The sequence below is a fragment of the Phaethon aethereus genome (genome assembly GCF_964289735.1).
Source record: "Phaethon aethereus genome assembly, chromosome: 34".
NCBI classification, from domain to species: Eukaryota; Metazoa; Chordata; class Aves; order Phaethontiformes; family Phaethontidae; genus Phaethon; species Phaethon aethereus.
This window is the reverse complement of record NC_138610.1, coordinates 337634-354875: the sequence shown is the minus strand read 5'-3', so window position 1 is coordinate 354875 and position 17242 is coordinate 337634. Positions and strand designations below refer to the sequence as shown.

At 46.5% G+C, this 17242-nt stretch overlaps 1 protein-coding gene across 1 annotated transcript in view; it reads left to right on the top strand.

Annotated features, from left to right (window-relative positions):
• The window catches only part of LOC309414918 (serine/threonine-protein kinase PAK 3-like), a gene marked incomplete at both ends in the record, with an annotated part of 29212 nt that overhangs the window by 11251 nt on the left and 719 nt on the right, over positions 1 to 17242 (top strand). The window contains 10 exons of the mRNA XM_082012297.1: positions 637 to 674; positions 3378 to 3509; positions 3825 to 3981; positions 5604 to 5667; positions 8116 to 8164; positions 10090 to 10202; positions 10958 to 11075; positions 11922 to 12021; positions 12462 to 12658; positions 16570 to 16707. Of these exons, the coding sequence (XP_081868423.1) occupies positions 637 to 674; positions 3378 to 3509; positions 3825 to 3981; positions 5604 to 5667; positions 8116 to 8164; positions 10090 to 10202; positions 10958 to 11075; positions 11922 to 12021; positions 12462 to 12658; positions 16570 to 16707 (1106 nt within the window). The remainder of the gene's footprint in view (positions 1 to 636; positions 675 to 3377; positions 3510 to 3824; positions 3982 to 5603; positions 5668 to 8115; positions 8165 to 10089; positions 10203 to 10957; positions 11076 to 11921; positions 12022 to 12461; positions 12659 to 16569; positions 16708 to 17242) is intronic.

Below are 17242 nucleotides of genomic sequence, written 5' to 3'. Positions count from 1 at the left end.
CCTGGTAGTGTGTGGCAGTGGGGTCTGCAATTTCCTCAGTTTGCTGGTTCAACCAGTGCAACTGCTAAAATGCGGACTGGGAGAGCTTCTGTGAGAGAGAAACTGTGAGGTTAATCTCCAGAATGTATTACCGTTTCTCTTCTTTTGAGGGAAAGCATCTTTTTTTTTTTAACTTGCATAATGAAGAGATTTGACTGTCTAAGTTGACACTTAATGTTTGCTAAAAAAGCAATTAGTTTTGTGGTGAACTGCAAAATTCAAAACACTTTGTGTACGCTCCTGAACTCAGGAGCTGTGACTGTGGTTTGTCAGAATAGAAGTGGCACAGCTAAGGTGGAATTTTGGCAAGCTTTAATGGGGGAACAGAAGCATTGACAGTTAAAGACCAATCTGCATTTTCTTGAATAAGTTTCCAATTCTTTTAGTTACTGGCAAAACAGGGCAAAAAAGAGACACAAGAAAGTGTAGAATTGTCTATTGTCCTGTTACCCTCCTCTCTATGTAAAATAGCTGTTGCTCCTGGAGGGATGTTGTGAAAGAAACATGTCGTCTCTTTGGATTTCCTTGTTCTGTGGGTTTCCCCACAAAAGGCATTTTTATAACAGCATCTGGTTAATTTTCCTTTGCGCATTGCAGGTAAAATCGCCCGTGGATACCGAGAAACCCATCCTTCGGTGAGTGTGAAAGTAACCTTTAGCTTTCCTAGCATTTAAGAATGGTGGAGCAAGCTGTGAGATTTGCCTTTTGTGACAGAGTGCCAGCCTTGCAGGCTGAAGGAAAGTCAACCGTAGCGTCTTTGCAGCAGCAGCAAAGGTTGGGGTTAAATAGGAGGGTTCTTAAACCCTTGTATTTAACCACATTCAAATAAGTAGATACCTGTTAGGTTAATTAACCGTTACCATGACTGTAGATACAATGCCAAAGCAATGAACCAGCAACTAGATGTGACTTCTAGCGATATATCCAAGCATGACATTTTGTAAAATTGGACTTTGACTAAGCACGGGCATGGATAAGTTGTTTTCAGCAAGAATGAAAAACGCCAAGACAACTTAACAAAACAGCAGGGTCATTTGTAACCTTTAAATTGTGCTGTGCCACGTGTAACTTAGCACCGGGGCCTGTAGGACTACAGGCATGTCCAGATTGGTTCCTGAAGCTGTCTGAGCAGACCCAAGTGGTGTGTAATTGTCAAAGCTCCCAAGTGCCAAAGTGGTGACTGTCGCTCATGCTCCCGTCTGTCCACAGGGCACAAAACCAGCATGTGAACCCCCACCAGCTCTGCCTGTTTCTGAAGAAGCGGATGAAGGTGATGAGGAGGAGGAAGAAGGCATTGAACCTCCCCCTGTTCCCGCACCCTGGCCTGAACATACAAAACCAGTAAGTCCCAGCGTTGGATAGCACTGTATTTGGGGTAATTCAGAGCTGCATGTTTCTGGTCAGACAGCACTTGCGGGTGAAGACTCTGCGGGCCGCAGTCCTACCATGACAGTGCTTCACCCAGGCCACTGACACCCCAACAATCGGGTTTGAACTTTCCCATTTAGTCATGAGTTTCCTGTGATTCTAATAGGGTCCGTGAATTTATCTTAGTAGCAGAGAAGAGATAGCGTTGTGTCTTTTACCGCTACTGCTGTAACAGTGAGCAGCTTTGCCCAAAGTGTGTAGGCTCTCTGTCATCAGTGGAGAGAGCGGTCGTCAGGCACAGTTCACACCCTTGCAGGCTACTTGCAGGAGAAACTGTCCCCTGGAGGTCCCTGTCCCTCTGCACAGCTTGTACATGTAGAAAAGCGAGCAGCTCTAGACCATACTCAGTGAGGAACACAGTGTGCCAGTGTGACAGAGTGCCACCCTTGTAGGCTGAAGGAAAATCAACCGTAGTGTCTTTGCAACAGGCTGCATTCTACCTTACTAGTTCAGCACTTTTAAACAGATGAAAATCTGCTTTTGCAGAGAGAAGCTTGCCTGTCTATAAGTTAAGATGACTCCTCAACGGGAGGCTGGCCTGAAATAAGATGACATTGCTTATGTTTTAGCTGCACAATTTAGCACTGTCAGACCAAGCGTAGGGCCCAGTGGGAAACATAGTTCTAGGCGTTTGACATGACAGGAGGGCAATTATTCCCTGCTTTATTTTTCCCTTAATCACCTTCTATCCCCAGGTAAGCAAAGTGCTAGCGATGCATGGAAAGCCATGCACTGATCTAACGCATGGCAAAGGAACTTTCCCCTTCCCATTAGGGCACCCGTGGCTTGAGAGAGTTGGCCCTTAATCTGACGTTCAGGATGTCTGACGTCTCGCTCCCTCCTTTGGCCAGTTCAGTACCTGTTGCACTGTTTCTCTTTACGCGTTGGGCAACGGCGCTGAGTCTCTCAGAAAATACAGGACGCTGTCTGTGTGCGTGTGTCTCTCTGTGACAGTGTGTCCAAGTACAGGTGACTTAAGGCACATAAATTTGTGAGAAGGTGATAGAACCCCCTGCGTCTGCGTCGCAGCTGGGACTGGTGGGGGGTTCAGCTCACCGCACTTCAAGGATCTGCACTGTAGGCTTCAGTTTACACATAGCCAACGGATCAGCCAGACTTCCCTTGCCTGCCCCACATCTGGAGTCTGCCGGACGGTTGCCAACACCCCGGCGGTGGCTTTTATTCTCCGCTGCCTGTAACGGGAGCCCGGGTGAGCAGTCGGGATGCCTGCCTGGCGGCCCCGGGCAGGTCGGCAGGACGCGCCTTGCTGCCGAGAGGGCTGCATTCCCTCTGGGCTCCTGCTGCGGTGAGACACAGGCAAACAGGAGAAAGATCGCTGTGTGAACTTAGGAGCAGGTGAAGAGGAGGTTGGTGCTGAAAAAGGAGCTTTTAGACAGGGAAGTTGAGCACCGTGGAAACAGGCAATATGATTAGCCCATGGCTAAAACAGTAAAGAAACAAATAGCCATCTCTCCAAAGGCAAATTCCCAACAAGACTAGGCAGCGGGCTTTGCCCTTTGATGTGCGTTAATTAACGTAGCCAGTAGGCACCTGTTAGCTTAATTACCTGTTACCATGTCTGTAGATACAATGCCAAAGCAATGAACCAGCAACTAGATGTGACCTCTAGCGATATATCCAGGCATGACATTTTTTGACTAAGCACGGGCATGGATAAGTTGTTTTCAGCAAGAATGAAAAACGCCAAGACAACTTAACAAAACAGCAGGGTCATTTGTAACCTTTAAATTGTGCTGTGCCACGTGTAACTTAGCACCGGGGCCTGTAGGACTACAGGCATGTCCAGATTGGTTCCTGAAGCTGTCTGAGCAGACCCAAGTGGTGTGTAATTGTCAAAGCTCCCAAGTGCCAAAGTGGTGACTGTCGCTTATGCTCCCGTCTGTCCACAGGGCACAAAACCAGCATGTGAACCCCCACCAGCTCTGCCTGTTTCTGAAGAAGCGGATGAAGGTGATGAGGAGGAGGAAGAAGGCATTGAACCTCCCCCTGTTCCCGCACCCTGGCCTGAACATACAAAACCAGTAAGTCCCAGCGTTGGATAGCACTGTATTTGGGGTAATTCAGAGCTGCATGTTTCTGGTCAGACAGCACTTGCGGGTGAAGACTCTGCGGGCCGCAGTCCTACCATGACAGTGCTTCACCCAGGCCACTGACACCCCGACAATCGGGTTTGAACTTTCCCATTTAGTCATGAGTTTCCTGTGATTCTGATAGGGTCCGTGAATTTATCTTAGTAGCAGAGAAGAGGCATCTTCGTAAGCATTTGCATTTGCAATATAATCTTAGGGGCATCTCTGCAAGCCAGCTTTCTGATACAACGCCTTTTCTTGTCACAGATCTACTCATGCTCTGTAACTGAACCTGCCGCTGCGCTGGCACCAGCTAAAGTGGCCACCACTCTGCAATGTGGACAATCAAACGCTTTGTCCAGAAACACAGACGGGCAGGAGACAAAATCTGGGCTGACAGATGAGGACATCCTAGAGAAACTGAGTACGTATTCGGTATTTCTTTCTGTCCCATGCCCTGTGCCAGATGTGCCGGCCCTGCCTTCCCGCTGCTGCAGCGCAGAGCTGCCGGGAGGCGGCAGCACCCCATCTGGCCTGGCTTCTGAGCCTTACTGCTGGAATGATCAGCATCTCGTTTGTGCAGCTGCCTGTGTAACGCGGCAGCCTGAGGAATAATGCTGTTCGTGCTGTCCACCACGGCTGTGCTTATTTGTGAATAAGCATAATATTGGCAGACAGTAAGTTATCCATGGGACAGCACTGTGCCCTGGTGGCCAAGAGGGCCAACGGTATCCTGGGGTGCATTAAGAAGAGTGTGGCCAGCAGGTCGAGAGAGGTTATCCTCCCCGTCTACTCTGCGCTGGTGAGGCCTCATCTGGACTATTGCGTCCGGTTGTGGGCTCCCCAGTTCAAGAGAGACAGGGAACTCCTGGAGCGAGTCCAACGGAGGGCTACGAGGATGATTAAGGGACTGGAACATCTCTTGTATGAGGAAAGGCTGAGAGACCTGGGGCTGTTTAGTCTGGAGAAGAGAAGACTGAGAGGGGACCTTTTCAATGTCTATCAATATCTGCAGGGTGGCTGTCAGGAGGATGGAGCCAGTGTCTTTTCAGTAGTGCCCAGTGACAGGACGAGGGGCAATGGGCATAAACTGCAGCACAGGAGTCCCACCTCAGCATGAGGAAAAACTTCTTTACTGTGAGGGTGATGGAGCACTGGAACAGGCTGCCCAGAGAGGTTGTTGGAGGCTCCTTCTCTGGAGACCTTCCAAACCCGACTGGACGCGTTCCTGTGCAAGCTGCCCTCGGTGATCCTGCCTTGGCAGGGGGGTTGGACCAGATGATCTTCAGAGATCCCTTCCAACCCCTATCATTCTGTGATTCTGTGGAGGTCAACATGCGTGCAGTGTTGAGAGTGCAGGACAAGTGCGTGTCAATCCCAGTCAGGTTGCAGACAAGCAGTGTGGTTCTTAGAGTGGCATAAGCAAGGTCTTCAGAACTTAGCCTGGTAATGAGTGGATGATGGTGATAGTTCTTAAAACCCCATCATTCCTGGTGAATGAACGTGAGAAGCTGTTCTTTAAAAACATAAAGGCATTCTTCCGGCAAACTGCTGAAAGGTTGAGAAGATCCCCTCCTGGAAACACTCTGCAGTATTTTTCCTGTTCTGAAAATGGCACCTGTTCATCAAAATTGATTCCAGAACCCAAGGTGCATGTAATCTTTGGTAGTATTAAACCTTCTGTTGAATCACACAGAGTATTTATTCCTAAGGAAATAAAGGCTCTGTTGTTCCAGCGCTCGTTAGTGTTTCTCGACAACAAACACTTGCATTGGTGCTTGTTCTTTTCTGATACCTGTCTGCTGTGAATGTTTCTCCATGCTCTTAGTTTGCTGTCAAGGTAACTCTCCAAAGGACTGTAGAAAATCCATCTTTGTGGAGGCTGTCTGTGCTGTGGAGCTGCCTGTATGACGAAGTTGTTGTTGTTGTTGTTGCCCAAGTGGCTACAAACGACTCAGAAGCCCAGACAGTGGAGCTGCATTTCTGACCTGCTGGAAGTTGGTATCTCCAGTTTGCAGTGAGCATCTTCAATTTTGTTTCTTTCAGGGAGCGTTGTGAGCATGGGAGATCCTAAGAAGAAATATACTGAATTGGAGCAAATTGGCCAAGGGTAAGTCCAACCACAGTTACTGACACGAAAAATGGGCCAGGTATTTTGCTGGTGTAATATCAAGCGTGAAGTCGGGCAAGCTCCAGACATGTTCAGACAACCCTGGATTTAGATTCTCCTGTCTCTCAGTACCGATCAAATTTATAAGTGCGGTCGGAAGGCACGGCCAAAGACAACCTGATGGAGCCAATGTCTTGTCTGCAGCAAGGAGCAGGACCGGGAAGGTCTACTGTCCCTCAAGTGTGTGGCCCCTATTTGCTTATGTTCTTAGGGGGAGAAGGGGGAATAGTTTTTTGTATGTCGCAAAATAATCTGGCCACGCTAAAGAATGGCGAAAAAACTTTGTTGCCTAAAAGAGCCACTTAGCACCTGCTAGTTGTGAGATAGATACCAGTTCTCAATACCATTTCTTTTGAATATTTTGCTCTAAAAAGATATTCAGTGATCTGGATTATAACCACATAGTTTAGCAACAGAACGCAGAGATAAATAATAAGCTCTCTTTTCTAGCAGAGGCAGAAAAGAACAAAAATTCAGTAATAAACAGAGAGTTGAAACACAAAGTACTTGATGAGAACATGCATCATCTGCCTGATGGCAGACCACTTGTGGATCCTGCAGGTTTTAGGAGTTTACAGAAAAAAAACCATCAGGCTATTTCCCTTTGAAGCCCAACCATGCTTACTGTAACTAGGATTGATTTGAAATGGTTCTGATGTGAGGAGGCAAGAAGAAATGGCATCAAAATTAGGTATCTGACTTGCGTTTTAAATACAGACAGACTCCCTGCTCGGTCAAAGTTTCCGTGGCTGTGTCGTAGTTCCGGGAGGGCCAGCGCCATTGTGTAGCACCAGGATCACGCTGCTGTCAGTGTCTGACAGAAGCTGTTCACTGACATCGGGAGATGTTTTCCTGCCTGTTAAGGCAGGTGACCTTAGTGTTTGTAAAGAAACCGTGACTGCTTGTGAGGTTTGGAGTCAGGGTAGCACGTTGCTGACCTAGAACTGATAGATGCTGCAGAAAGCCAGACGCACTCACGCTCTTTCTCTGGCAGGCTTTATCGTAGACACTTCTTGTTTGGTGGGGCACTTGTGGGAAGGTGTTTCTGCTCCATTCGTTGTATAAAAACCCTTTCTGGGATTGCCGCTTGCGTTGTACCCGAAGGTTTGGTTCTCATTGTCATTTGTAAAATGTCAGTGGACACTTAGAGCTGTGCCAGGCTCTCAAAAGATATGTGTCGACTGAAGAAGTGAGAGCCAGAAGAAACATGCGTGTGACGCACGTGTGACCGTGACAGTATGACCATCGCCCTCACCGTCTTTTGTTTTGCCCATCCTAGGAGTGAGCTTGTACAAAGGTGCCTCAGCAGCTGGTGGGAAGAGAAGTGGCTAATATCTGGCCTGAAAGGGTCTCTGAACTGATTTCCTCCAGCTTTTAGTGCAGCCTGAAGATGGCACGCCCTTCTTACAGAGCAGTGAGCGTGCTGCCGTCACCAGCTCGTGACTGTCATGCTGCAGGTCAATTTGTAGTGATGGGGAAAAATCCTCCAGAAAAAAATCGTCCCTGGTGCCTGTTGGATAGCAGTGCTTCAGACATATTTCAGCCTGCAGGTACACAAACAAGCCAGGGGATCAGGTGAAAAGGAGCAAACTGATTTTGGCATTGTCAGTCAGTGGGACACTTGCCGGATGGGTGTTCCCACTTCTCAGAATTCCCTCGCTGGCTCTCCGTTGCCTCACTGTCCGTGCAGACGTCAGCTTTGACATGATGGCAGTGTAAACCTGTGCTTAGCTCAGAAGGAACACTAATGGGGTTTACAAGCCTGCAGTTACTTTAAACCCAAAGGGGTTTCCTCTGACCGTGGCCTTTCAGGCCCTTCACATCATTACAGGGGAAGAACCTCTTTTAACAAGAGGCAGATGGCAAACAAAACGCCACACTGCCTAGTCCGCAGATGAGAGCACCATTTCTTTCTGGTGGCTCTACAACACAACCCGTGTCTGCCACAGGAGGAAAATACAGATACCATGAAGAGTCCTTCACGTGTCCGGTGCACCTAACAGAAGCAGCTGCTGAGGGCTCTTGACACCTAAAGAAGCTGTCTAAGGATCCCCTGTTTGGAGCACAACATGCCTTAACCTGCTCTAGCTGTGACCTTGTAGGATGGCTGGAGAATAGTTTCCTTGCTTTGCTATGCTGGGGAAAGCTGTGTGTGGATCCTTTCCTCATGTTGGACATCCCTTGTTCTTCACGTTGGGCATAAGTTTTCTCTTGGATACCCTGCGTGGCAGAGGGCTGGTGGGCTGCTGCGCTGTGCGCTGCTGCCTGAAGGAGTGGGTGAACAAAGGTGGTTTTTAAACCCTACAGGCAGCAGCGATCTCCTGTCTGGGCTTGCTTTCACTCCTAGGGACTAAAGTGCTCCTTTCTTTGCTGCTGTTTTGCTTCTAGGGCGTCAGGAACTGTTTACATGGCGATGGACATCACCACAGGACAAGAGGTAAGTGTCCACAGTCCCAGCCGATTTTGCAGGTCTTTAGTGCTCTCCCCTCTGGTGCGAAGGGTGGATGGGGCTTTTGGGTGGCCAGTAGATCTTTACTGCCAAGGCGGTTCCTCTGAAGCACAGGCTAGTGTCAGCTGGCAAAATGCATCATCTGCTGTCTTCAGCCTTCAGAAATCCCAGCAAGCTTTTGGGACTGATAAAAACAGTATCATTTTTATTGCCAGCATCAATGTGTTGGTTTAGAAATAATTCTCTTGTCTGTCAGTGTAGAAGAAGTATATCAAGAGCAAAGATCTCTCCCAAACCAAACAGTCGTGTTTAAGTCTGGTGTCGGTGACAGCCCATTACAGCCCGTGAAGTGCTCGCAGGGAAGTGGGGGCCAGGAGGGTGAGAAACGAATCTTGAAGGAAAGCGGCGTTAGCTTTGACAGCCCCTGTAGTGACCAGTTTAAAGTGGCCTCTTCACATTCCTTTCCTTTTCCAAGGCAAGCGGTCTTGAATCTATACAAACCCTGCCTGAAAATGTGGCTAGAAACCCAGGAATGGGAGCGGAGGGGTGGTCTCTTTCGTGCCATGTTGAGAGCAGGACTAGATAGAGGCGCTTTATAACTGCTCTTAGGTAGAGGTCTAGCCCTGCTTAGGACCCGGGGTGTATCCATCAAATGACATAGAATGGATTATTTTTTTGAAACCCTCAAAGTAATTGCCAATCTGAACTGTGTTAAGGAATGTGTATTTCGAGTTGCAAAATCAAGATTCAAGAAGCTAGGAAGTGCCAGGTGTAGATAGCTAGGGTCTGGCGGCCGGAAGATATCGTGCTGTACGGAAAGTTAGGGCCCCTCTCCTGAAAGCCAATAGCGTTTAATTTATGATGCAAGCAGACGGAAGTGAGGTTATAAACCTAAGCTATATAACGCCGTGTTACACACTAATAAACGCCATTTGCCATCTACCACATTGGTGTCAGCGAGCTGATGGCCCGAGCGGCCTGGGGTTGGTCACCGTGCCGTTCCTGAACCAGGTCGCCACGCCTGCGAAGGCAACAGCCAGGACTGTATTTTTTGTGTGTGTAACCTTAATGATTGTTTTAGTATGGCTTTTGAAATGTAATGTACGTCTGTGTTTTCTCTCTGTTATGCCGTCAAGTCAAGAGTAACAGCAGTTGCTGAAATAATGATGACAAATCGTACAATTACTAAAGCATTACCAGCAGTTTTTGTGTATCTTGGCAGTAACAAAATCACTTCCTGCTTGCAAACTGTGCATCAACAATAATAGTGGTGGTAAACTAAGACCATCTGAGAAGAATGAACTACCTGAAAGGGGGTTGTGGCGATGAGGGTGTTGGTCTCTTCTCCCAAGTAACTAGTGATAGGACAAGAGGAAATGGCCTCAAGTTGCGCCAGGGGAGGTTTAGATTGGATATTAGGAAAAATTTCTTCACTGAGAGGGTGGTCAGGCATTGGAACAGGCTGCCCAGGGAGGTGGTGGAGTCGCCATCCCTGGAAGTGTTCAAAAAACGTGTGGATGTGGCGCTTCAGGACATGGTTTAGGGGACATGGTGGTTCTGGATTAATGGTTGGACTTGATGATCTTAAAGGTCCTTTCCAACCTAGTGATTCTGTGATTCTGTGATTCTGTGAATGTCGGTCCAGAGAGTGTTGTTAGAGATGCGTGCTTGATAGTTTAAAGAGCATTTGTACAGATTTCACAAGACAAAATGTATATGGCCGTGTGTCCTGTAACTAGCACCCAGGCTAGCAGAGAAATTGGGTGTTGTAATATAAGTTACTGAGCTCTTTGGTCTGATACCAAGACAGTTTGGCACAGCTCTGTTATGTCATTCCAAAAACACGCGCTCCATGTTCATTGGGACCTTGTGCAACAGGCTACTCAAGTTAATGGCTTTCCCTGTCGTTTTAGGTGGCCATAAAGCAAATTAATCTCCAACAACAGCCCAAAAAGGAACTAATAGTTAACGAAATCCTCATCATGAGAGAAAACAAGAGCTCCAATATTGTGAACTATTTAGACAGGTGAGTAGTTCTGGTATGATCACGTGAATGTTCATGTACATGCTGCAAGCCAAACCTTTTTAAAAACCCCTTTGGTCACTGGCAGAAAATTGACCTCTATTGTTTATCTACTCATAGCCAGTGTATGGGAGGAGACTGCATTTTGTCTGCATTAATCTTTTCTGGCATATATTGCTTAAGACTGTTTTCAAGGACCTGGCACAGCCATCTCAGCCTACCTCCATGTTTTTTTGTTGTTGGCTTGATTGGTTTTGTGGTTAAGTTGATCATCTTTTCTGTGTCTTATCATAAGTGCTGGTAAATCCTCCTCGAAATTACTTCCTTTGGGCTGTTCCTGCTCTTTTCCATTGCTGTGGATATCAGGAAGGTGAAGTTCTTGTTTGCAGAAACACGTAATTTGCCACTTTTTAAATTGTTTTTCCTGTTCCTGGATGTATTTTCTGGTAGGTTTTCCAAACTGTTGACCAATTCCTGTCCTCACTGGTACACATCCTCCTGGTCCAAGATTTATCTTTGCCATTACTGAACTTCAATTTTTCACTTGCTTGCCAGCTCGGACGTCTAATTGTTCGCTTATGGGCCTTCCTCATTTAGACCGCACAGGTTCTAAGTCCTGTATAGCCTAGAGGGAATGTCTATTCATGTTGTCCTGTCCTCATGTAAGAATGACTTGGAAACAAAATCAGCTGTAGCCTTTTTCCAGAGGTAATTTAGCCGTGCACACTCATCTCAGTGCCATTGTTTTCTTCTTTCAGCTACCTCGTCGGTGACACACTGTGGGTGGTTATGGAATACCTAGCTGGAGGCTCTTTAAATGATGTTCTTGAGGAGACATGTATGGATGAAGGACAGATAGCAGCTGTCTGTAGGGAGGTAAGGGATCCCGCCTGTGCTTCCCATTACTGGGACAGGATGGTACTTCTAAGCAGGTGGTAAGAAGATGAGAGGTTTCATGTTCAGAGCTTTGTTTCTGTGTTGCTTTTATGATACGGAGAAGAAAGAGCATCTTAAGTGAACTGCCTGCCAGTATCGCTGCACTTATTACACTCTGTTGTTTTACTCATAGAATTTTATTGTACTATTTCTTTTTTTGTTGTTTTTAGTTTTACTCTTCTCAACTTTGCCTCTCTAAACCTTTGCCTGGAGCATGCCTGTACTGCATTCCTTTCGTGTACAAGCAAATATGGTGGTGGCAGAATTTTAAAATACCAGCAAAGAAAAATAGGGGCTCCTTCATCCCAGTCCTCGGCTTAAAAGAATAGCACTCCACCCAAAACGGTGGTTGCTCCTGAAAAATGCCTAACACGCTATTTCCAGATCTGCCGTCAAGCCTAACAATAAAATCTTTCTCATGCGACCTCCGACTCAAAAGTGATCCATCTTATACCGAAGGAAGGGACTTTTTGGTTTTTGGCAAACCATAGTTTGTCACCTGGGTGGAGATAGCACATTCCCTGCAGCAGCAGTCATTCCGTGTGTGCTTTCAGGGGACAGTCTGTGCCAAGAATTGACATTTCTGTTTCAAAAGCTACTACGCCTTTGTTTAGGAAGTTAGTACTCTGTGTTGAAGCAGCAAGCTCTTCCTCTTGAGAGCACAATACTCTGCCATTACTCTCAATTCAACTAGAAATTAAATCCTTTAGAGCCATTTCTTTTCTTGTGTGATGAAATCTGGTCACTAAGTAAGTTTTACCCTCATGTTTCTTTTTGATCTATGAGTGCCTACAAGCTCTGGATTGCCTTCATTCCAACCAAGTGATCCACAGAGACATCAAAAGCGACAATATCCTCCTCGGAATGGATGGATCTGTCAAACTGAGTAGGTATCCTTGGTCAGGTGCAGCATTCCCAGGATGTGGTGTGGGGCTGCTTTTGACTGACTGCCCGTTACCCAAAAGCGATGCCTGTGGTAGTGCACTGGCAGACCACTGCTGCGAGCTAAGAGCACAGTGCCAACGTCCAGAGAGGTACAGAAAGGAAAAAGGTGTAAAGAGTGGTTTCGGTTTGTGTAGGTCCCTTCCAGAAGGGATAGTAATAAAGAATAATCTAAAGCTTCAAGTGAATAAAAGCCACTGCATGAAACTTGAGGGGTTCTTAAGTGGCCACTTCAGTATTTCCTTGGCTCGAGCACTGAGTAAACAGAGCATGGCCGCTTTACCAGATAGATTCAACAACGCCTTCTGAGGCATCTGGAAGGGATTTCTTTTGCTTGGTTTCATAAATCAAGCTGCCTTTAACAGTACTTGTTTTTCTCCTCAGCTGATTTTGGCTTGTGTGCTCAGATCACCCCTGAGCAGAGTCAACGGAGCACGATGGTCGGGTCTCCTTACTGGATGGCACCAGAAGTGGTGTCGGGAAACGCATACGGGCCCAAAGTGGACATCTGGTCGCTTGGGATCACGGCAATTGAAATGGCGCAAGGAGAACCTCCTTACGTTAACGCTCATCCTCTCAGGGTAAGGTGCGAATAAAACCAGAGACCACCGTCTTTCTAACCTGCCCCATGTTTTGTCTCCCATGAGACAAAATCCCAGTTACACCAGCTTGAACTAGTTCCACCAAGGGCTGCTTCTAAATATGTCGCTGGAGCATATCGGCATATATTGTAGCTGTCGTTATGTCAATAGGGGGACCTTAAAAGAGAAGTGACATGTAGACTGTTCAGAAATGTGTCATTTTTGCCCTCAACAATGCTTGAGATTTCTCATGTGCTTTTAGAACTCTCTTTGAGCTGTATCTCTGAATGACAAGAATTTTTCAGCAGCAAGATCCGCCAGTTGGGGAATTTTTATGACAAATATTTCAACTGTACGTGCAGGAGAAGTCTTTCCAAACTCAGATCAGTGCCGATTGCTCACCTGCGCCTTTCAGGAAGTGTCACTGGTTCTAGTAATGCCATAATCACTTCTTAGCAAATGCTTTTCTACAAGTCTGTTTTGGCACAGGTACTTGTAGTACACTAGTGTATTTTGATGTTTTGAAGTTTCCAGTTTTGTCCTAATTCCTTAAAATGAAATGACCAGTTCTTATACCAAAGGAGCGTGTCATAGTGGAGGAATGTCTGCCAAGATAACACCTCATGACTGAGAGCTGAAACAGAGCTCAATGCTGCACAGTTAATTCCTGACAGGATGCAGGAATTCAGGAGGAAATTAAGTTTGCTCTATGCGTATACATACGCAATTCTTATTAAGGCTAGAATTAAAATAGAGCCTGACCTTTAGCTTCTCTCATAGCAGTAAGGCTGTGCTCTCTCTGGTCTGTGGCACCCCGACTGCGTACTGCAGACTGAAAGAAGAAACAAGAGAATGGTCAGGAAATACCCCCGGCCAAGCAAAGAGAGGAGCCCACACTCCACCTGCTTCCCTGGGAGACCCTTGCAAAAAATGCATTTGCATAAGGCAGCAAAAACCCGTGAAGAGCATTAGCGTGACTGGTCGGGATGCTGAAGGTTCCCTGCCTCCTTAACCTCAAATGCTGATTAGGGCTCCTCGAGAAGCCTCAGGTCAACTGTTTGTTAGAAAGATCACTGGATTTCTTCTCTCTGACCAAACTCAGCTCTTCCTGCCCTCACCCAGATTCTTTGAGATTCTCTTTTTCTCCATATATGCCTCATCTCCTGCTGGAGATACGATCAGCTTGGACACTTAGAGCTTCAAGGCATCTTCAGGTGTCTTAGTAAAACTGTGGTAGACGAAAATCAGGCACCTGAAGTTGCTTCCATCTGCATTGGCTTCCTGGGCTCTTTTTCAGCGGTTGTTGCCCCTGAGCTAGGAACAGTGAACAGCCTGTGATGGACTGCCTGAAGTTCCCCAGTTATCAGCTAGTTTTATTAAGGTCAATCAACCCCAACAGGGTTGATTTGTTTTTTATGAAGGATTGTTTTAATAATGGAAGGCACACAGGAGCTTCCGTTACTTAAACACCTAAATAAATTGTAAGGGCATGAAAGGCTCATTAGTCCTAGAGTTAGCAGCAGTCTTCATGTAGATGCAGTGTTGTTTTCCACGTGTAGGGCAGGCGCATCCCATGCTGCTCACGTTCTTTCCAGCTGATGCAGAACTCACAGGAGTGAACAATTTTCGAGCCATGTGTGTCTTGGATGTGTCTGTGATGGTATTTGTTTCCTCTCACTGTGATTTCCTTCCATCCGGCGCATGCCGAGGTCCTGGGGGACAAACACTGGTGTGATAAAAACCCTTTGAAATTCAGGTTGGACCTCCTCCTGATTTCAATTAAAAAAAAAACCAAACAGAAAACCACAGAAACAAAACAAAGCCTTAAGCATTTCTTTTTCATTTCTTAACCACAGCGCATCAATTTGTCTCAAAACTGTAGCATTTTTTTCAAATGCTGCACATCTTCTACAGTTTCAGGCTTCTTAATCACCTGTATGTTGTTCTGTCACGTATCTGGGTGGCCTGGATACCTTTAGGATCTTGCTTTCACAGACTGCAGCTGTAATGGTCTGCTGAAGCCTTTCTTGTTTCTTGGCATGTGAAACAAATTAATGAGCTTCTTGCCCCTTTGCAGCTACTGCGAACGCTCCTTTCCTTTGTACCGTACTTGCTTTTCTTTGCCAGCTGCATATTATAGGAGACCAAAAGATATGTGATAAGAAGGTACTTCAGCTTCCCGTAGACCTTTCCCTGTTCTGGTGGAAATACTGAAAAGGGGACGTACTGAGCTGAAGATGACTCTTCTTTGGGATTCATGTTCTGAGAAGAAACAAGTAACTAAAAGAGCTCCATTTGTCCTGGCACTCCTGTTTCACACTCAGGTGAATGTGGCTGCAGTAAAATCCCCAAAGCTGCCGTTGGTGCTGTAGTCCTTTCCCGCAGGAGAAGTATCATCCCTCGGGTAGCGCAATTGAAGCGTAGTGAGGACAGGCACTCCAGCTCACCACTGTGTCCGGTGGCTGAGGTCAGCTGCAGAGGGACAGGATCAGACTGATTTTGTGACATTTATGTTGTGGGAAAAGGAAAGAAGCTTCCTTTTATTGTTTTTACTCTAGGATCGTTTCTTTGCCTTTTTAGGCTTGGAAATTGTCCTCTGTATTTAAGAGGACAATAGCAAAGTCAATGTGGTCCCGGTCTAGTTAAGTGCCAGTAGAACAGAGCTGTTGTAATGGCAGACGTTTTAATGGAAGACCCCATGGCCTATTTCTATCATTATTGCTGTGTAGTTTAGACGTATTCTGGAAGTTTATGTCTGAATAGTTCAAAAGGTTTGTCTTCCGTTTCTACATAACATCTTGCAAAAGCGCAATGAACTCATCTCGCTGGCTTCTCAGCATGTTAGACCTTGGTTACAAGCGAACCACACTGGATACTGCTCACCCTGTGTTTTGCAAAATGACGTTGTACTCCCTTGGCCTGAGGAATATCAGGAAGACTTGCTCAGCTGCATGAACTCCGTCAGCTACTTGACAGTGAACATCCTTGGCTTTGCTTAGGAAACTTGAGCTTAGCTTTGGCTGGATGCTGTTGAAGAGGAGAAAGGCTGGAATTTTCAAGTGTTTGGCTAGGCTTGTGTGCACAGAATGACTGTGCATTCAGATGAGCAGCTGGACATTTATGCACAACATGGAGGGGAATCCACAGAGGACTCAACCCTTAACACAGGTGAATACTCCCAATTCTGAGGTAGCGGAATGTTACCATAGCGATGGAATTACTCGTTTTTCTGATAGCAAGCATTAAACGTTTTCTTCTTAACACATAAGTGACGCTGATCTGGAATTTGGAGACTGCTGAAAGACGTTGTTGCAGCTTGGCTCCCATCTGCCCAAAGATGCATTTTCTTCATAAGATATTTGTGCATGCAACTTATGTGCCTGTGTTGAAAAAAAGGTTCCCAATGTTTCTGTTTCTTTATCCAAGGACTAAGCTGATGGATTTCCTTTTTTCCCATCTGGTTACCATTTTTATCAAGAGCAGAGCAAAAAACTTGGCTACCTTTGCTTTATGGAAGCTGTACTTTAGGGAACAGTGAGCCCCGCCGAGATGCATTTTCTGTAGTAATCCTCTGAAATAATAGCGTTAAGCCAAATTCACTCTTTAAAAGAGGCTGTAAACTGTCACTGTCACAAGCCTGTCACTACTTGGAGAAGCAAAATGTGCTTTTGCCGATGTAGTTCATACTAACCAGGTCAGTCCGTGAAATCAGCTGTCAAGGCAAGATCATTTTGTTATTGGAAGAGCTGTGGCTGCCTCAAGGTTTTTTATGTAGCTATAGAAAAATCCTGTCTGACCCCCTGCCAGGGAAGAAACTGCCACTGGAGACTGAACCTTAAAAAATGGGGTCTATCTGGGCAGTTATGGATATGAAGGAAACAGGTGGAGTCTCATGTTCCCTTTTTCTCTAGGCGCTGCATCTGATCGCTACGAACGGGACACCAGAGCTGCAGAACCCTGAGCGATTGTCCGCGGTGTTTCGCGACTTTCTGAGCTGCTGCCTGGAGGTGGATGTGGACAGGCGAGGGTCTGCCAAGGAACTTCTGCAGGTAAAAGGGGACACGGCTGCAAGCGGAACAGCTGTTCTATGGAATGGTTTTCTCACCAGCTAAACTCAAAGGCATGAGACGGAACCCCCTCATATTAGTCTCCAGTCTTGGTGCTTTTCAAAAGGAAAAGAAGTGGAATCATAGAACGGTTTGGGTTGGAAGGGATCTTTAAAGGTCCTCTAGTCCAACCCCCGTACAGTGATCAGGGACATCTTCGACTAGAGCAGGTTGCTCAGAGCCCCGTCCAACCTGGCCTGGAATGTTCCCAGGGATGGGGCATCTACCACCTCTCCGGGCAACCTGTACCAGTGTTTCACCACCTCATTGCAAAAAAATTCTTCCTTAGATCCGGCCTGAATCTACCCTCTTGTCGTTTAAAACCATGACCCCTTGTCCTGTTGCAAGAGACCCTGCTAAAAAACCTGTCCCCATCTTTCTTTAGAAGCCCCCTTTAAGTACTGGAAGGCTGCAAAAAGGTCTCTCCGGAGCCTCCTCTTCTCCAGGCTGAACAACCCCAACTCTCTCAGCCTGTCCT